Source organism: Strigops habroptila, chromosome Z (assembly GCF_004027225.2).
Source record: "Strigops habroptila isolate Jane chromosome Z, bStrHab1.2.pri, whole genome shotgun sequence".
Classification (NCBI taxonomy): Eukaryota; Metazoa; Chordata; class Aves; order Psittaciformes; family Psittacidae; genus Strigops; species Strigops habroptila.
In genome coordinates, this window is record NC_044302.2 from 76311529 (window position 1) to 76333156 (window position 21628).

A 21628-nucleotide genomic window follows, 5' to 3' on the forward strand; every position below is an offset into this window, starting at 1 on the left:
TCTTCCTTAATTATGAACGATATACATAATAATCTTTTTCTTCCTGGATACAGTAGGACCAAATAGCAGAAGACATTTTCTTGCTTTGAAATCCAGTCTCCCTTTACAACTTGTGCTGTGCTGTGGGAGTGTAAGCACTCTGCTCCCTCTCAGAGCCATGTTTGGGATGTTTTTCGTCTTCAGGAGGCTTTCCTCTTACTTTAATGCACACATAACTCAATTAAGAAATCCTTCTGAAGGTTCTGCATTTGCAGGCAGTCTCAAGGAACGACCATGTGACCATATAACTTTATTTCATTAAGACTTGCAGTTTATTGCCTTGGATATAGTTTCCGTTGACTCCATGTAATTTTTTTCCACAAAGAAGCTCAAACCCTCCTGTATTTAGTCTGAAAGAAGGCTGGTTAGCACACCTATCATGTTAAATCCACATTTATTGATACACCTGTGATCTACCTCTAATCCCATCTAACCTAGTATTTTATTTTCTGATTTCATTTATGGATAAAGAGATTTGCCTAACACCATACAGCTAGGGTGTAATTTCACCATTGGCTTTTGCTGATCCGAGCTGCTTTCAGACACGGTATGCCTCCCCTCAGTCACTCTTTGTTTTTCTTCTGCCAGTGTTGATATTCATTGACTGATTGCACAGTCAGCCATAGCACAGACACTGTCCACCTACGATGTTGGCTTGGGCATGAGGAGTAAGACAGAAATATACTGGGACAAAAGGTGGGAGGAAGGATCAGCCACAGTCTCACATTAGTTGAACATAATCATAATCATGTCCTAAAGCAGCTGTGGAGAAGAAAACAAAGCACATGCTTCTTGTTTCCAGTTCTTGTGATCTAACAAGTCTTTCTACGGCTGTTAAAATGTGACACTGAATCATATTGAACTCAACAGTTTATGTATAGCTATTTTTGTTAATTTATCACCCATGAATAAGGCATGAATAAGGAAAACACACCATTTTCTTGGGATATTTGCCAGTTTCTGACATAATCATTGGGAAAACTCAATTCCAGATATTGAGCATTTGAAAGATTAGAAATATTGTATGTCAAGGTTACACATATATAGAAGTCCCTGGTTTTAGCTTGCTTTAATATGATTAGAGAATACCTCATTGTCTCCTCATTGAAAACATCAGCACTTAATCTTATAAAATCCAAAAAGTGAAGAACTTATGCATTAATTGTTTGGGTCATACTTTTAGTCTCTCTTTTTTTAAAAAATGTAAGTTATTCCTATTGTGTCATTTTGTCTCAGTAATTTATTCACATAGCTCTCTTAAACCCTGTTTCTTCATCCAATACCATTCTATGACTTCTGTGTTACTGTTTTCCTCCATTTCATGTCACTAGTCACATCCGATATGCTTTGATAGTATATTTTGTAACTCCACAGCTGATGCAACTTTTTTTATTACTGCTGCAGTTTTAATGTGCTTTCCTTTGGTATGTTTTCCTATGTTATATTGATTTCATCTTTTCCTAGAAGCTTTTTTCACATGTCATATTTACGCTTGTTACTCATATTGAGGATTTTATCTTCAAACCTTTAGAACAGGGAAGGCATCAACTGGTGAACAATTGATTTTTCAGTTAGAAACTCCAATAGATATGTTCTAGTTACTGACTGTGGTGGTAATATCTTTGAAAACTTTTGAAAATCTCTCTTGAGAGCAGTGACATTAACAGAGATGGTAGAAAATTGATAGTATCTTCTATTATGGAACTACCCAAGTTAAACATTTATGTACATGCTTAACTACCTTCCTGGATCCTTAAAATATACATTCATTAGATCAATTGGTTTAAATGTTTATGTGAAAAAAAAAAATCTTTGTATCCTTAAACCCAAAATTCTGTCCATTCTTTCTTTGTGATATATTAATCTTTTAATCTGCAAAAAGTTTGTCTTTACAGCAAGTCTTGATTTTGTAAAATTTAAGCCATTGCATATTTTTAGTCATTGCGTTTAAACAGAAGTTCCATTTTCATTAAAATAGGTATTCTTTTTTGGTTTTTTCTTTCATTCTTCATATTCTGACATCTGAATTTGCATGGTCCAGATGGACCATTGTCCTGATTCAGTAGGACTTTTCTTGTGTTAAAGAACCATGAAAGCCAGGGGCTTTTTGTCTCCAGTCATATACAGTGGTCCTAGGATATATGCATGCTTCCCCCAACCTCCAGAGCTCCAAATGAGTCAGGTGAAAAAGCTGCCCCCTGAGCTTACAAGCGTGGTACTGGTTTAAACAGTGTGATTCAGAAGGCATGCCCTTTCTGCTTGGAGTTGTGACTTGTGACGGTGTCTGTATATACAAGGTCTTAAATAATCTTGGAAGACTCAACTCAGTCTTCTTTATAACATGTTTCATAAAAGCAGTATAAGAAAAGTTTAAAATCAATTGAATGATGCAGACAAGATTATTGCTATCGGAAAAGGCATGATGAGAAGAGTACAGTCTTGTCTTTGGTACAGTCCTCGTTTGGCAAGACAGTGAGCTGCAGTATTTCAGAAATGAGGGTGATTATAGCTAAACTGCTTAGTGGGCATTTGTTTGTTCTTGTTCATGGGATGAGGCTGCTGGTACATCTTAAACAGTGTACACCTATAAAAAGCAGTGGGCTGAAAACTAGAGCTTTACCATCAATACTGCTATTCCCTGGTGTCCGCTAATCCACTCTGGTGCATCTGTGGGTAGTGGTGTCATCATTCTCTTAGGAAGAAACACAAGCTATTGCTACCTTCAGAAATGCCAGCCATACACTGAACACTCAGTGTCTTGCTCTTTCCCTCCCTATATATCAGTCCCTTTCCCCATTTTACTTTTTTTTTTCCCGTTCTCTATTTCTATTCTTTTAAAATAAACTGTGGATAATTACACTGCCTTTTGTGGTATCGCTGTGAACCTGGGACCAGAGCAGAAGCCAAAACCAAAACCATACAATGATTTAAGTTTGTCAAGTCCTGTGTCTGGAAAGACCATATTACACATTCTTGTTTTGCTACACAGGAGAGCAAAAGTGAAAACTAGCATTGTAGGCAACATCACGTTCTCTGTCACTGGTAATTCTTTATTTTTCCCTGATGTCTGTTTATCTCATTTCACTTTAGATAAAGTAGGTGATTGCTCATAACAGCAATAACATGCATGATTCCAGATCATTTCACCTAACTTTTTCTCTCTTCATTAAAATAGATAGTTAAAGTCAACATGCAAAAAACAAAGAGAGTTCCCTGTCTGACAGTAAAGGAAATAAGAACAAAAGAATAACGTTACTCAACTATTAATTCTTGACATTTCAAATACTTCTATTTGCATTACTGTATGTTTAATCAGTAGACTTTCAAGAATGTTGCGATAGCAAGTCAGAAACATCTTGATAGCAAAATCTGGACATGGTTAACTAAGGGTTTAAATACTGTTTTATCCTTTGTGGCATTAGGGGTATGCACAGCAACAGTCTAGCAGAACCTGACAGTAACAGCTTGTTTCAGTCAGAGGAAATTGATTTCCTGCATGCTTTGAATCTGAAGTTTTTCCAGTACAGTTGCATTCATAACGAAATTTGGATTTGGATAGTGCTACTATTCCTTTATATTTCTAAAGCATTCTGGGTGTAGACACAGGTTTAACATCTGCTCATTCTTAGTTTATGGGATTTATTAAAACCTTCCAAATGTCCTTGACAGGCAGTTAATTATTCAATAAAATGCAAACATTTGCTGTTCTGTTTTTATTTCTAGGTTAACAGAATCAAAACTCCGAAGCAGATAGATGAGCTTATAGAAATAGAGAGCGATACAGGAACTTGGTACAGGAGGTGTTTTGTTAGAATTCGCACAGAGCTGTATGCCGTAAGTAACAGCACCTCTGTTTGTTCTGTAATTACCTTTCCTCTTTTTAATTAGCCTTCAGATATGGGATGGATTATTGAGCTCATGCTAGCGATAGCTGCAATGCTGCATTTTCCATGCACTAGAAGATTCAGGAACCAGTGTAAGGTTCTCATTTCCTGACCTAGAAGAGGTGCTGGTGAATCACAGAGGTTGGTCACAGTTTGTGAGAAGGAAAATGCTCCATTGGTCTTCACACAAGCAATGGCTGATAGTTACATAGCCATATTCCCAACCACCACAGTATAATAACTACTGGAAATGCATATCAATATATACCTATAGAAAGAGGTGACACATGATGAGATGGAAAATTTTCAACATGAACTTGAGGCAGCGACATTACTTACAAATGGTAAAGTCATGAATAAATTGTATAAATAGATGTCAATAAAACCTTTATAAGGCTTTGTATCTGCATGTATTTTTAGGCATGTCAATTGTTTTACCAGAAAACTATTTTAGAACTATTTCAGAGAGTTTAATGCAAGCTTACCAGGACTGTGCTCCATATTTTTTTTTATTTCTTTGCAAAGCCAGAATTATGCTGTACCTTTTAACCTTGTAATGAAAATTGAGAAAAGTCCCATCAATTTAAAAAAAAAAAAAAATTAGAAATATCTTTTCACAGCTGTTAAAAATCTGGCATCTTGAAAGTCTCCAGAACTATGATGAAGTGTTGTAAACCAAGGTTTGTCACAAAACTGCTTTGCATGGTAAAATGGCATTTTCACTATTAAAAAATACCAAACACAAAAACCTCAACCAAACAAACCCAGAAGGTGTCTACTTTTATAGTTATTTGTACAAAAATTGACTAGTTGAGGATTGAAATGTTATGATTTTTCCTTGTTACCAAACCAGTTTTAAAGGAGTTACAGCTTGGCTGTCTCACATCCTTGTTATCTCACTGGACTAGTCCCTGGGTTAGAGCTCCTTGTTGCACAATGTGTGCTGAAACCTCCTAAGACAGACTGCTACTTCTCTTCAAAAGGAGAAAATCTTCTTGAGATGAGAGAGAGAGGGAAGACAACACCATTCTCGGTTGGCTCTGCTGTAGTGTCTCTGACCTGAGGGTGGTCCCATCTTTTCCTCAAAGTACCAATTTCTAGCTGTGGTAGGTTATGATAGATCAAACTCTGTGTCACTGTTGAATTATGGAATATAGTTTATCAAAACTTAAAGCAGTGTAATACTGGGAAGTGAGAAGAAAACATTTTTGACAAGATCTCTGTTTATTTGACATAGTGAAATGAAGTTGCCTAGATATTGGAAAGTTTGAGGTGATCAGAGCAGAGGGTGAATTAATAAACACCACACACACTAGTGTGTAAATAATTTTATATAGGCCAGCAATGTATGCTTGCATCCCAGAAAGCCAATCACATTCTAAGCTGCATAAAAAGAAGCATGGCCAGCAGGTCTGCCCCTCTACTCTGATCTCATGAGACCCCACCTGCAGTACTGCATCCAGCTTTGAGGCCCCCAACATAAAAAGGATGTGGACCTGTTTGAGCAAGTCCAGAGGACGCCGCACAAATGATCAGGGGGCTGGGGTATGTCTCCTGTGAGAAAAGCTTGAAAGAGTTGAGATTGCTCAGCCTGGAGAAGAGAAGGCTCCAGGGACACCTTATAGCAGCCTTTCAGTACCTAAAGGAGGCTTATAAGAAAGATTGAGGGAGACTTTTTACCAAGGCCTGTAGTGGCAGGAGAAGGGGTAAGAGTGTTAGACTATAATAGGATAGATTTAGATTGGACATTAGGAATAAATGTTTTATGATGAGAGTGGTGAGGCACCGGAACAGGTTGCCGAAAGAAGTTTTGGCTGCCCCATCCCTGGCAGTGTTCACGGCCAGTTTGGGTGGGGCTTTGAGCAACCTGGTCTAGTAGAAGGTGTTGCTGCCTGTGGCAGGGGTCTTGAAACTAGATGACCTTTAAAGGTCCCTTCCAACCCAAACCATTCTATGATTCTATGAAAAGAAGTCAAAAGTGCACAACCTGGCTATATCTGGAGATTAACATACTTGTGTGACCAATGAGCTGTGATTAACATGCTTGTGTGACCAATATCAAAGAGTTGGTCTACTCTCTCAGAGGCCCTGAAGAAGCAAGCAAATCAGAATCAAAAAGCTTCTATCGTTTAGCAAAATTGTTCAAAATACAATTCATAATAAATGTATTTCCTAATGATTTACAGATTTGGTTGACATTTATGAGATGCTTCAACTACCCAGTGAAGGATAATACGATCAAACTTACAGCTGTATGGTTCACCCTGTCTTTTGGGTAAGAGTGGTTGAGATATTAAATCATTTTTAATAGACTTGATGGACAGAAAAATCATTTGCATGCAGATTTCTATCATTATGATTATCTTTTTTGTCCAGAAGGGTTTTATCCAGTATCTTTCCACAAAATGTTATATTTATCCATTAGCCTGTTTTTAGTTGCAAGGTTACCTCATCAAAAATATCTGCTTCAGAAAAGAGCATCTTCTGATGTCAGCATTTTCCAATATTTTTATTTTATGGACGATTTTATTATGATGGAGTGTCATGGTTTAAACCCAGCCAGTAACTAAGCACTGTGCACCTACTCATTCACCCCCCATTTTTCCCACTCTCCAGGTGGGATGGGGAGGAGAATCAAAAGAACGTAAAACCCATGGGTTGAGATAAGAACAGTTCAATAACGAAAATAAAGTAAAATATAGTGATAATAGAAAAAATACCAACGATAACAATAATAATAATAATGGGAAACAACAAAAAAGAAATGAAAGTTCAGAAAACACAGGTGAAGCGCAATAAAATTGCTCACCACCTGCTGACCGATACCCAGCCTGACCCGAGCAGTGATTGGACCCTTCCGGGTGCCTCCCCCCAGTTTATATACTGGGCATGATGTGCTGTGGTATGGAATACCCCTTTGGCCAGTTTGGGTCAGGTGTCCTGTCTCTGCTCCCTCCCGGCTTCTTGTGCCCCTCCTCACTGGCAGAGCATGAGACTGAAAAGTCCTTGATTGGAGTAAGTGCTACTTAGCAACAACTAATACATTCGTGTGTTTATCAGCATTGTTCTCAGACTAAAGCCAAAACACAGCACTGCACCAGCTGCTAGGAAGAATAAGTAACTGTTACGGTTGAAACCACGATGTGGAGCACCTGCTCCATCACATAAGAGCTGTTCATCCTCAACTTAGATTTCCCAACAAGTAAGACTGGTGACTGAGCTGCTTCTGTTTTTTGCAGCTACTATGGCTTATCTGTCTGGTTTCCTGACGTCATTAAACATCTGCAGTCAGACGAATATGCATCCCGAGTGAAACATTTCCGCAATGAGGAGGTTTCACATTTCGTCTTCAACTTCACATTGGAAAATCAGATTCACAGCAATGGAGAATACATCAATGACAGGTTTAGAGATTTCCTAATATCCTGACTTAGCTGAAATAAACAAATGATGTTTTAAAGCATGTCCTAATAATCTCATATTTTTATCCATCATCTAATGATAGTTGCTTTTGTTGCTTTTTAATGGGAATTTATTTTTGATTTTGATTTCTTATGCCTTGTGGAGCATGGGGAGAAATGAACCTGTACATGCCCTGGTGGTTCCTGTGTGAGGATCTCCCAAGCAAACACAGCTTCCTTGTCATCCTGAAAAACAGACCGAAAAGCCTAAACTAACAATACATCCTTTCACAGTGGGATTCAAAGGTTTTCAGACCCAACACATGCAGCATATTGTGGGCGGCTGGGAAAAGACATACTTTCATCTCCGTTGCTAGTTCGTTTCTTATATCAATAAAAGACGCTTCTGTGAAAACGCTGAACATTGAGAGGTTAGCATCTTATCACAGAAAAAGAAAAGCTAAATGTTACTGTAAATCAATAAAAAGTACAAACAGCTCTGAATGGGAAACAACATGTTGGCAATGCGTTTTGTGTTTTGGTTTGTTGGGGTTTTTTTAACTGAATCTGAACATATTAAGGCTCTATCTGGACTTTACAGATAGCTAGAGAACTTAGGGGAAAATTAAATACAGCTGGCTTAGGTATCTGGTTTCTCTTGAGGGATAACCATGTGACTGGTCTGCTGGAAGTTGTGATGCTAAGTAATTATTATTTCCATAGGAAAATCTATATCTAGGTAAGTGAAATTACTGGGTTTTGTAATACAGGGCTTTAAAAATTATTTTTATAAGAAATCTAGTTTTGACACAATTAAAGGTTTATGCACTTCAGACAAGAAGATACAGTTATCTCATTTTTGAACTAGCCATGGCTTTCCAGTTTCACTCCTTTCTAGGAGGTAGATGTCCTGAAAGCAAAGAACTATCTGCTGAGAGTAACTGGCAGCACTCAGTCAACTGAGGTGTTATCAATTTAAACTGAAAATTCTTGTAAAACACTAGATCTAACATTTATCTGCTCCAAAACACTAACTTACTCTTTCAAATGTGCAAATTTAAGAAGCCTCTGACAGTTATGAGATGACCAAAGCATTTTCCACAGAAGTATGTACTCATTTAGTATTCTTCCTCCACAAATATTTAAATACTCCAGTCACCCTCAATCTGTGTTTCCTTCATGTTCTTTCTTAAATAGAAGATCCATTAGTACTTGACTTTTTACTTCATTACATCTCTGTTGGGTTTTAATTCAAATCATCGCAACACCAATTTTAATATAGTCATGTTTCCTGTCCAAAGCTAGAAAGTGCATCAGAAGAATGAAGGACATGTAGTCTGTCATTTCTGTTCCAACTGACTAATTTAATTGCTAAATTTTCTTTGTTCTCCTCTAGAATTAGGCTACATTTTAAAATGGGAAGTGTTATATGAAAAATTATAAGGAGTTAACACTAAACACCAGCTTGATTTTAGTCAGTCTGTCACAAGTGAGAAATGGTATAGTAAATGAAACTAATGGGTTGAAAACACCATTCTTCCGAGCAATAGACAAAGAGAATTCATTAGCTGTAAGTCTCTTGCTGTGACAAATACAACCAGTTTTTCTTTCCTTTCTCATAAAGATTTCAACAACTTTATTGGTGAGAGAGTTTAGTTCCTACTGTTTTGTAGGTAATGTATTTTGTGTGTCCTATTCCTCCTATTAGTCTTGTAGTAAGAAAATTATTTAGCTAGTCACACCACGTTTAATTAGAGCAGAGTCAGGTCTGTGTTTTGAAGACTTTGCCATTGTAACAGTTCTTACAGTCATATAACAATTAAAGCACGGCTTTTAAAACTCTTGCCACTTTGAGTGAAGTCTGCCAACCTTGTTTCACAGCTTCATGTGAAATAGAAGACATCACAAAAATAATGATGTATTTCTACATTTTTTCTTTTTTTTAGCATAATAATGCTGTTTTATAGAATTATACTAAAAAAAGCTTACAGCATTTTTTTATTCTAGTAACATCGAGGTTAGAAAGTTACTGCTAGTAATACACTTCATCATTGACTTCTTCTGTGAATGACTTGAATGACAGTCATGATCAAAGACCTAGAAGTTAAATGAGTCAGTAGGAAGAGGGATGTTCAGAAATAAGAAAAAGTTACTAAAAATTTACCTATACCTGTTTTATGTACACAGTAGTTGCAGTTGCATCCACAGGCACAGGAGGAACAAACACAAACTTCCAGTTGGATATGTAGCTGTGTAACTGGCAATGTAATTGTGCTGTTCCTGTTTTGCATTTGAGGCTGACACAATGCCCACTGTGTTCGTCTGAAGAAATACAAGTTCTTTAAAAAATTCTTTTCTTCCGGCTTCGTGGTACTGGCAGGTGATTGTTTTTTCCAAGAAGCTGAGTTTCTGGAGCATGATCTCCCAATTTCTGACTGTAATGCCAAGTTATAAGTAATAGTTAATTTACAAGGCTATTCCAGTAATGTCATGACATTGTTTTTGTCTGATGATTAAGGACAACTATAAGAGAAATATTATCAAAGGAATGGTTGTGGCTGGTAGCTGTGTGGAGCTATTCATCTTATTAATGTTTTTTCTGAACAATAGTATTCTAGAATCAGGTAATCATTAATTACATCCGCAGAATGCCTTTAAGGAATCATCGTTACTGGAGTTAATATTTTTTAGACCTGTATAGCTGCATCAGCTTGACCTGTTGCGCTTTCTAACCTATGAAGGTAGACTGACAGAAATTATTTCTACTGGGCAGGTTTATTATGATGAAGTTTAAATCAGTAACCTTTGAAGATTCACTTTTTAAGAACTGTGTGTTTGAAGATATTACTTCACTGAACACATTCTTCAGGAACTGTACTTTTGTGAATACCACCTTCTACAACACAGGTATTATGAGAAAAAATGCTGAACATCCATTCAGCTGCATGTTCTCATCTTACGTTTGTAATTTCTGCATTTCTAGTAAGGCATACAAAAAGCTCTCTTGTAGGGAATAGAAAGCTATAAAAAAGCAACAGGCCTCTATAATGTTATAACAGAAAAGTGAAAGGATCAGATCACACCTGCACTGGAGACACCTCAGGCCTAATATTGACTCAGATATTAAACTTCTCTTTGATTTTAATATCTCTAAAGAGATTCACTCTGGAGAGGAGAAAATATATTCGTTGCTTTACTGGTAGCTTTAACTCCTGGTGGGTTTTTTACTTAGTCTAAATAGGACTGATGAAATACATTGTTCATTGTGCTTGCTGTGGCATGGGAACCAGAGTTCAGGATGCAAGCTACCTAATCTATAATCATTCCCACTCTCCTAAGTATTGTAACAAAAATGGGAATGCATATTTTCATATGTTAAACAGAGGACTCTTTTTTTTCACTTTATTAAAACATAACTGAAAGTAGAACATGGGCAACTAAGCTTGTTGAAAAGATGGGGCACTTCCTACCACTTTCAAGCAACTCCAGAAGTCATACTAGTAATAGACATAGGTTTCAGAGCAAGCAGCACCCAGCTTTCTTTGCATGAAAGGAAGGTATTCCTGATTCAGAGTTATAAGGCTGACAGGAAGAATGGAAAGTAGGTGGAAGTTTAGGGAGAGAGCTCTGAAATAGTGGTGGAAGAATGGCCTCAACAGCTGCATGTAGTAACTCATCTGTGTTTGAGCTGAAGACCAGGAGACCTTGTCAGAAATGAAAATTAGTTTAATCTGAATTCTGTAGGAATGTCTCACTTTAGAGGAAGTCAAACCAAACTGACCCCAATTGGCAGTCTCATCTGAAAGGCTGTCTGATGTGGAAAGAGAAGATCTAATCCTGAGCAAACCAGAGTGTTAGAAACTTGCAGATACCCAGTACTTTTTATGCAAGACCAGCTAGTGCTGACAGACCGTAACCAAATACAGTCCAAGCAGAGATGAAATGCAGTAATATATCCTGCCTAACTCCAGGCCTTAACTCTTTTTTTTTTTTTAATGAGCTTTGCATATGTTTTTATTAAGATGAAAAGGTATCAAAATTAACAGCAATAACTAGTCGCATTTTATGAAGCAATGAAAGCTCAGAATTGTCATTAAAGTTGTGTGAACTTGAAATGTTTCTAATCAAAAGCTGCACATGGAGTCAGCTGTTACCTGAAATGTCTCTTTTTCTTCTTTCCACAGATCTCGAGCAGTATAAATTTGTTGACAGCGAGTTGATAAATTGCACGTTTTTCCACATCAGGACAGGATGCCAGATTTCTTTTGATGATGACTACAGTGCCTACTGGATTTACTTTGTTAATTTCCTGGGAACTTTGGCAGTGTTACCAGGAAATATTGTGTCTGCTCTCCTGATGGATAGAATTGGACGGTTAACGATGCTAGGTAGAGGCTTCGGTTTAAGACAGGGAACACCACCAAAATCTAAAGCTCTCCTGATAAAGCAACATGTTCTCTTTTTCATTAATTTGGTTCAGAGAGGTGCAAAACATTCCTTTTGCGGATACTTTGTTTCTGTGACATCATAAGGGCCATTTTAAAAAGCCCCCAGCTTAGAAACTCTAGGAACAAAGGGTTCTGTAACCAGTTCTGCTATGCCACATTATCAGTCATTGCTCTTCCACACTGATATTACAAGACCATTATTTAGGCATTTGAGATGAGATTTTGGAGAGTGATGGCCATAGGCTCATCTCTGCTCCAGCTGAAAGGAAAACGAGATGTGCACAGGTTAGATGTGCTGAAATGCTCCTCAGCTAGTGGAGCAGCCCCTCGGAAGAGTCAGCAGTCCTTTGCTGTTATCTACTTTGCAAAGTAACACAGTTGAAAGATAACTCCCTTGGATTATCTGCAATGACAAATTTGTTTTCAATTTACTTAAATCTGGTTTCAATTTACTTAAATAACTATGTGGTAGTTCACTGTGTACATTTTCTAGGAGAATATATAAATGCAATTCCCACTCAGTGTTTTTATTGCTACAATATATGAACGAGTTTCATGTAATTGCAGAAGATGATGAACAAGGAATAATGGGGCTGTTATCCCCGAACAGCTTAATTAGGGAGTTCAGAGGGGGTTCCAGTATGCTCTATTCTACATACTTTATGACATGTCCTAATATTTGAGGAGTTACTTTTTTTTCTCTATGAGCACCATACAATGCTTGTCTGCCTGACTGGTCTTTCTAGCAGAGGAGGTCTCTTTAGATTTTAACTCAAGTGTGTGGGTCAGTTATTTAGCTGTACTGTGTATATAGATACATTAGAAAAAACAAACAGTGGTAATTCTTAAAATACAGCTCCACTTCATGTTCATTTCACCTGTTTCAAACCTAGGTGGTTCCATGGTTCTTTCTGGCATCAGCTGTTTTTTCCTGTGGTTTGGGACCAGTGAATCCATGATGATAGGTATGCTGTGCCTCTACAATGGCCTCACCATCTCAGCATGGAACTCTCTAGATGTTATTACCGTGGAGCTGTATCCTACTGACAGAAGGTATGTGCACATACACCTCCCCTAACTTTACTGACACTATGTGTCAGCAGAAATGGTAATTAGAAATGGGTATGTATGAGCTTTGCAGAGGTAAGTGGTATTTTGAGTGGACTGAATAAATAGTTTGACTTATGAAGGGGAAAAAGATGTTTTTGAGCTATTTGGTATGTATTTTGCATCAGACATCGTCTAATGAGGAAAATACCACAAATGTAGCTTCATATGAAAAAAGAAGGTCTCACTGTTACTCTCATTTAAAACACAGCTAATGACTAGTATTTCTGAAAGCAATAATGGAATATTTCTGGGTTTCCCCTAGTGCAGTTGACTATAAAGACAGTTGTTGGTCTGAAACGGCAATATAGCTGCATTAGTCTATTGGCTGTGAAACGGTGGGGATGATAATAAAAATCACTGTCTGGAGCTGAACATCATCTTCTGGATGAGACTGTGGGCTTGAATCATGCTGAGTTGTTAATCAGTCTGCTACAAATTTGTATGCAGGGTCACTAGGAGTGTACATACTCAGCATTAAGAGGATACAAAAATGTCTTAGGCACTGCTCCTCACTTTTCAGAGCTCTTACAGGAAAGCTCACGGCAGTTTTCATGTCATGCAAGCATTGCTGCTAGATGACATGATTTGGTTTTTTTCTTAGAAACAGGTACATTTTAATGCTGGTTTTATGTCACTTAATGGAATAAAGGAAGAACAGTTGAGTCATATGCTATTGTATGTCAAGTATAAAAACACAAAAGCCACATTTTCTTGGAAAGACTGGGATGTTTCTCCTTCCTCCCCTCCCAAAACAAATTTTATGTAAAATTGCCCAGGTTTCTGCCAAGGGACAGTGTGCTCTCTCTCCTGTCACAGTCCTATTCACTATGTTATTCACTAGAAGTTTCAAATACAGTGAAAAATATTTCTAGTTTATAAATGCATGATGCTTTGTTTTCTTTTTATTCGCATTATAAAAGTATATGCTTCTTCACACAAGACATTGATGTCCACTGTTGTGGTTGTATTGAATAACCATACTAGGCTATTTATGAATCCAAAGAACTAAGCTTTAATATTAAAAGCTAGTGTTTATATTATACCTCAGAAAATTGCTCTTTTGGCAAGAATTATTCCATCATCCAAACTCTATGATATAATTCTAATAAATATCATATAGAAATAGCTGTCTTTTTTGTATTCCTGAATGTAGCAACCACAAATGTTTTCTTTAAATGAAGTGAAATAAAAATAACTGGAAAAGCCATTGATGTTAATGGAAGCAAAACCAATCATTATTACTAGGACTGATAAAAAGAATGTAACTGATATGTATTCCAGAGCATCTGTATTTGTAGATAATAGTTGTTTTAAATAGTTTTTGCTAACTTTGGGATGGCAGCAAGTTCTTCCTTTTTTTTATTTTTTAAAAAGCTTATGTGTGCAATAATAGCTGTCTGGAATTCCACCTCAGAAATTTACTTGCAGCTGAGTTGTTGGGATTTTTTGCAACAACTTAGAAAACTTGTCCTTTTGTATTATCACTATAAAAAGGCTGATAAGCCACATCTACCTGTGCCAGGAAAGACACTGCTCACGCATCCTGTAGATGAGATTTTTTTTTTTCTGAAATTCTAAAAGTGATAGAACTGTCACTGCCAGTTTTTGCCAGCTGGTTATAAGAAAATTATCAGTTCTAAAAGTCACTTCCTAGACATGTTTTTTTCAGACTGGGGGCAAAGCTTATTCATGTTTCATAGAACTATTTGAAAATTAATACCTGCAGGGACTCAAATAACTTGCTTCCCAGAATTTTTTCTCTGATTTTTTTTTTTATCCAGACTAACTACAGTTTAACAGCCACTCTGCCCACTTTTGATGGCCCTGTCTTTCCTTCTAATAGTCTTCTAATCTCCATGGCCTAGCATGACTTTCCACAGTTAGCTAGGAAATTCCAGCTTCTGCAAGGTGGTGTAGGGCTGAACAAGCCTTTCCAGGCATATATGGTACAACAAGCTGCATGATCTGCTTTTGCATATGAGGTCTTTCATACTTAAAATGATGCTCTCTTTCACTGGAAAGCTGCATCCAGAGAGAATCTGGTCCTGAACCTGGCTTTCAGTTTCCCCTCAAAACACAATCTAGGCACAACAACGTTGCTCAACTCTGTCACTATTTTGCTATTCCAATATACGCATTTTCCTACACCCAGTCTGTGAAATGATCACAAATGAGCAGTAAAGTGCAGCTGAAGGTTGGACTAGAAGCAAAGTGTGTGAAGGAGGCTAGTTCATACTACCATGCACAAGAGACCAAGCTGGGCAGCCCCTCCTTTTCCTCCTGCACAGCTCCTCTTGGAGACTAGCCAGTTGCCAAACCACTGGGACTTTGCCAGTATTGTGCAGTGTAATACAAAAGGTGTTTCATAAATTGTACTCCAGGGTATTTAGGGATCATACTGGCTTTTTGCCAGGTAGGGGTGTGGTGAGCAATTTGAAAATGTGCAGTGTATATGATACATGGCACACATTTCAGTTTCCTCTTCATCAGCTGCCTGCAAGACAGAGTTAAGGTTGCTTGAGAATCTTAACAGATTTGGATTCTGTATGCATTCACACTCATCTACCTATTCACATTTTAATTTACTAGTGTCTGGATTTGAGGTAATTAAGTAGTTTGTCCTGTATTTTTGATGAGCACTTTCAAATTTTATGCTATTTTAGCCTAGCTTTTGCCTGCTTGTTCCTTATGATATCTCAGTTGATTTGCACAACTGCTAAAATAAGACATGTTCGGGACTGTATAGATTTCAGATGGTTGTCAGGTAGATGACGAAGTTCTGTTAAAAGGTGAAGATATTTTACTAATGCTAGTCATAGGTAGGTTTCTATCTTCCAGATGACACACATGGTGGTGACACATAATCATTTGATAATTTTTTTAATACACAAATTTTAAAGGACAAGCATGATGACTAGCTATAAACTAGATGATTTCCAATGAGCAAGTAAATTAACCCAGCTCCACAATGTAAAGAACTTGTTTTAACTCATCTTTCGTCTCATCTTTTCTCTTCTACCTTTTCTTCTTAATGTGCTGTTCTGGACTAGTCAGCACATTCTGAAAAGCCTTTGATCGGTTCTTGGAGGCCAAACCAATCTATTCCATAGCTCTGCTCTCAAGAAGAGTTGTTAAATGTCTTTCAAACATTTTTGGGTGCTCCAGACTGCTTTCCTACTCTTTCATAAACTTTCCATATTTTTCAAACACTGCTTTGAAAAGAGGTGATGTATGTAGCAACTGAGGCACAGAGGAAAAATATATTGTTAAAAATTACTTTAGCATTGTCCATTAGGAAAGGAAACCGGTGGACTGACACATGTGGTACCCACTATCCTAGTCACCGAGCATTTTTAATGAGGGAATGGCTGGAAATGTAGCTTTCACTGCTCAGCGCTTCAGCAACACAAACCTGAAGGTACTAAGCTGAACACCCAGAAAATGTGAAATGCATACTTTACGACCATTTAGTTAGCTTTATGTGACTTGCTCACATCATATATGAATTTTGTGTCAGTGGTAGTGATTGTATACTTTCTCCTGATAGTACTGAACTATCTTAACCATGAGACTGCTTTCTCATTTTGCAGTCCCCAACCTTAATCACAGTACACCTTCCAACTTCTGCAGCAGATGAAGGAAACCAAGTTTGTGTTTTACCCTCGAGCTCTCTTTGTTCTCTGCATTGGCAGAGCAATGCGGGAAAAAAATACTGTGTGATGAGGTAATTATGGCTTGTGTTGTAATGTGTGCCCAGGGGGCTTGCAATAACATTGCAGTTTCCTAGCTCTGCCTGTAATATAAATGTGAATGGAATAGAGTTAAAATTCTCAGAAGTAACATGTAGGAGGGTTTTATGACTTTAAAATGCAATCATTAGATTTCTCTTTGTCCATAAGTGATAAATATCTTCTTGTGAACTAAGTTGCGAAGCACAAACATTTTAAGGCCAGACTTTTGACAAGGAGTAGATACAACTAATAACCCAAACCTAACCAGCAAGTGGAATAGAAATAGGTCAACTCCCGCAAAGTAAATCAAGGTCAGATTGTATCAGATAGCCAACAATTCATCAGTTTTACTACAGGTGCCAGACATCTGGGTTTGAATCTTGGCCAGGAATATTTAAAATCCAGGTTTTGCTATAAAATGAAGTAATCTTGTTTTGCCTTTTTTCAATACCTCTGAAACAAGCTCAGAAGGGTTTGGTCATAATTAAGAAATAAGTCACCTATCTTCAGTTTGTTATATTTCTTTTTCTCTTCTTCTTGAGCCCCGAGAATCTATCCCAGGAGTAATAAACATTATTCATAGGGTATTTAACTCCAACTTTGATTTGTTGTGGCTATTAGAAGAGATGTTTTCTATTCTGTTGAGTTATAACAACAGTCATAGACTTACAGTAGACCTCCTGATAGCTATTTTCTACTGCCATCCTGTGGATGTGGTTCAACTGCATTTTGTTGAAATTTCATGTTAATTTTTTTAAGGCATGACATGTCAAACATATGCCATGCCTTGGGCAGTAGTCCAAGGCAGGGAAACAAATTCCACAGTTTTACTTGCACACCAAGTGCTATAATTCACCCAGCTATGATATGCATTTTTATACTTCTTTTTTTTTTTAAGAACTTAAAATGTCTGGACAATAGAAAATTGTCCATAGCATATTTAGAAATAGTTGTAATAGTCTTTGCATGTTATCAACACCCACAAAATGATGTTCAGAGTTTTTTATAATTTGCTCTGGTAGGCTTTGCACTGGCTTTGGCAAGAAAGTTATCAAATTTCTGTGCTGCATATTCAGTAGCACTGCAGAACCATGAAGTGTTTAGGTACTCTATCAGCAATGGAAAGGTGAGCCTGAAGGCTCACCATTATATGGAGGAATGTAAGTACCTGTTTAAGAAGGAACATATGTGGCAGCCATGGAACAAGTTCTTTTAATCTAAAGGCCTGGATAATCCTTCTGTTTTTAACTGTTTGGGCTATTGCCATTTTTATGTGGGGCTTGGGTGAAAGGAAGCTAAGCATTTTACTTCATTGCAGCTTTCCCAGCAAGAGGTAAAATACGTTCGGGAAAATTACTTTTCCCTAAGATACATCTTTCTATCAGACCTGACAGTTTTACAAGACTTATGAGACTTCTGCATTTTTCTCCTACCAATACTAAAATATGTAACAGTTTTTTCGGTTGTGATTTTTTTTTTTTTTTTGGTTTTGGGTTTTTTGGGGTTTTTTCATGTTCTGGTTTGGGTTGGGTTGCATTGGGTTCTTTTTAAGGCAATCCCAAACTGATTCACCAGCACTGTATCACTCATGTGCCAAGAGGCTTTTATGACATTCTCCAGCTGGACAAGGGAATCTTGCTACCATACTCCTTTGACCAGTAATAAGGATTGTTCATGGAGTCAAAATGACATTTTTGTGCCAGTGTTTCACCTAGTAACTGATCAACATAACAGAAATTGGTGTATATAGTAATGGCCTTACGCTTTTGGATTTTTTCATTTATACATGTGTGTGACACATCATGTATCTTCGATCATTTGCAGACTTTCTGTACACACTAGCACTTTCGTGAAACACTGTAGCAGAGACTGAACTAGTGCTGCGACAAAAGGCTATGCTTGTACATGTATGTGAATTGCAGCATATTTATTGCCCAGCTATTTTTACTCTGGGTTCAGCAGGATTAAGTATAAAGTCATGAATTAGTGCAGATTTTGGTTGATTTGAATCACAAACACTGTTCTAAGAAAGATGTTTAAAAAACAGCAAGTCTAAATTTGCTATCCCTAGAGCTCAATAGTTTGCTTAATGACTTTATTCTATCTATTAGTACACAACAAATTCATATTCAAACACAGCATTAAAATTGAAGGATATGAAAACAGACTATTGAACAGATTGCAATAACATTTTACTTTGGCCTGTAAAAATCTTGCTGTTCCTGCTAATGAAGTGCATATTTTAGGCAAAAGGACATGCCCGAAAACTGCTTTAAGATCAAAAAATTAAAATTCTACTTGGTTGTTCATGTCGTATCATCAGAACAGCCAAGGGCAATAAAAATGGGCTTACTTTGTCTTACTCTTCTTTGTTTAAAGTTTGATAACATTAATGGGATTAGATTAATTGATCCCTTACAATTGGAAGAATTTAGTAAGTCCATTTTACAAAGCAGGACTGTTTTTTCAGTGCCAACAAATTATCTTAGTTTTGCTCAGATGTAAGAGATATTGTATTATGGAATTACTTTAAACCTTACTAAGGTAATCTTGGCTATGTAACCTATAGTAAACCTAAAACACAGTGTCAGCCCTGAATGTGCTATTTGCAGAGCTCAGCACAGGAAAAGAAATCATTCAAATTGCTCAGAAAATTGTATTTGGACGCTGCTATTACTAGTTGATACAAGCAAACAGCATCTGTAAAAGAGCTTACCTTTATAAGGCAGTATAAAACAACACTATAAAATAAAATAAAAATAACATAGAATAAAAATTAAAATATCCCCATATGCTTTTGTGCATTTCCAAAGATTTCCTGCATGTATCAATCCAAATTTGCTTTAGCTAGATATATGTATTTTTTAGGGAGTTCTGGTATCCCTCTGAATATACTGAGGCTGTTGATGACTAGGTGTTTATTTTGTCCATATGAACATAGTTTTTTTCCTGTTACTGTTATCTGGGGCAAGTTTGGTTTTACATAAGCACCAGCAGCTGAAGAATTTGTATTTACATGTGCAGACACTCATCACAACCAGTCACCACCACAACTTCAGAAATGCTTTCTGTGTGTAAATGAGGCTGAAATTAGAATAGTTCATACTTTTTTCCTTTCCTTCTTCCCTGACTTGTTCAGAATAGCTACAACCTGCTATTATCCTATCACGTAAACAGTGTTTGCCAGGCTGGCTGTGTCATCTTTAACCTCTTCCCACCTGTTTAAAGTCTATTTTACAACAGCCCTTTCTCTTCATGCTCCTCCTTCCTATCTGCACTCTCTTCCACCCTGGAAGATGCATCAGTTTGTATCTCCTTCCCACTCAGGAGCTTTTCCCCATCCTGGATCAGCTTCCTCCAGGTATTCTGGGCTTTATCTGCCCTAGCAGTACAGATGTTTCTGTGGTAGAGATTTGATCTTCTCATAGGCTTTGGAAGGTTACTCCAGTAGGGTGGCTCTTGGCTTCTTCCTTCAGTGCATCTCCTACTCCTTCTTTACGTCCTTCAAATGCCATCCTTAAAATGGGCAAATTTTAACTAGCCCATTCCACCTCTGAGGAATGTATTTTCAAGCAGCTGCTGCAAATATTTCTTTGTCAGAAAGCTTCATAAACAACACTTCCAAAGTTTCTTCAACTGCTGCCCTCAGTAGTATGCTCTCCAGCAGCCATCACTGGTCTGCACTGTCAGGCAGCACAGCATGTTGCTTATAGAATCATAGACTCATAGAATAGTTGGGGTTGGAAAGGACCTTAAGATTATCTAGTTCCAACCTCCAACTTATTTCCAGGATGTGTATGTTTAGCTTTTCTTGGCAGTAAGTATTATGTAAAAGTACTGCAGGTTTAATTAAATATAGAACAAAACAAGTAAGTAAGGACTTTGCACATTCAGGAGGTATATCGGAGTCTCTTCTGCTTGTTTTTAACTTTTTTTCTGGGTAGTTTCTGATTTGCCATTTGAATGCCTTGTCTCTCCTTCCTTAGATATTGCTGATAATTAGATAATTATGATTACTTCAGACAAATATTAATTACTTTTTAAAATCTCAGGTATTTTAAAGAGATGCTGTTTTGATTGCTATAGACATGTCACCAAACTAATAATAAATATATTATGATAATGATCACTGAGAAAAAGAAATGAACTTTTGTTTTGTCCTGGGGTCAGAAAAGGCATGTGATACACAGAGCTGACACTGGAAGAGTAAGTATGAGCTCTTCTGATTTTACTTCCATAATGTTTTAGGCAAGAGGGTTAACTCTGGTCTACGACCACAGACAAATGAATATTTAACATTAATGGGAAAAGAAACACTTTCTGGAGGTACAACAGTCAGTCTGTTCCATGTCTTAGTTCTGTTCTACAAACATCTTTCTAAACGATTTAAGAATTTGACAATAAAAGTATCATTACTTCAGATTAGCACATTTCTGAATATCGTTTCAGATTCTGGAGTTGACTCTGTGAGCCAACTAGAGTTCTGCTTCTTAAACTAAAGTGATTTAGAAATATACCAGAAGGATCTACCCTTATGATTCTTTTGGTGCAGGGTCCTCAAATATACCAGGAGTGGTAGAATTCTGAAGCACAGCATGTCAGATCCAGTCAGGGCACAAGAAGTGCTGAAACCCCCTATATCCTGGTCAACTATACTAGAGAGAAATTTTTACCTCTCCCCAGTATAAGGCCTGAATGTAGGACACCAAATGGCCTGGCTGAGCAATACTCTTGAGATCCAGTTTGCAGGAGAGCAGAGGAGATTGACTGGTAGCACTCTGAGCTGTGGCCATGTCCATCAGTTTCTTGAGGCAGAGGATCCTTCTCCCTTGATAACACGGTTTGCTGTTTTCAAAATCAGAGAATAGTTCTACGAAGAACATTGTTTACATCCTTTTTCCTTCTAATGGCAGTATTTAATATTAACAGGAAAGAAACATTTTGTTCTGAAACGAAGAAGAGCTACCCTCCTAATTTGTATTATATTATCGCAGAGAGCACAATGTGACCTTCAC

The 21628-nt window shown here is 37.3% G+C and overlaps 1 protein-coding gene across 1 annotated transcript in view; it reads left to right on the forward strand.

Annotated features, from left to right (window-relative positions):
- Nucleotides 1–21628, forward strand: part of SV2C (synaptic vesicle glycoprotein 2C) — a 112174-nt gene that overhangs the window by 80755 nt on the left and 9791 nt on the right. Inside the window, exons 7-12 of the mRNA XM_030470881.2 lie at nucleotides 3763–3873; nucleotides 6110–6198; nucleotides 7163–7327; nucleotides 10098–10231; nucleotides 11509–11712; nucleotides 12666–12825. Of these exons, the coding sequence (XP_030326741.1) occupies nucleotides 3763–3873; nucleotides 6110–6198; nucleotides 7163–7327; nucleotides 10098–10231; nucleotides 11509–11712; nucleotides 12666–12825 (863 nt within the window). The remainder of the gene's footprint in view (nucleotides 1–3762; nucleotides 3874–6109; nucleotides 6199–7162; nucleotides 7328–10097; nucleotides 10232–11508; nucleotides 11713–12665; nucleotides 12826–21628) is intronic.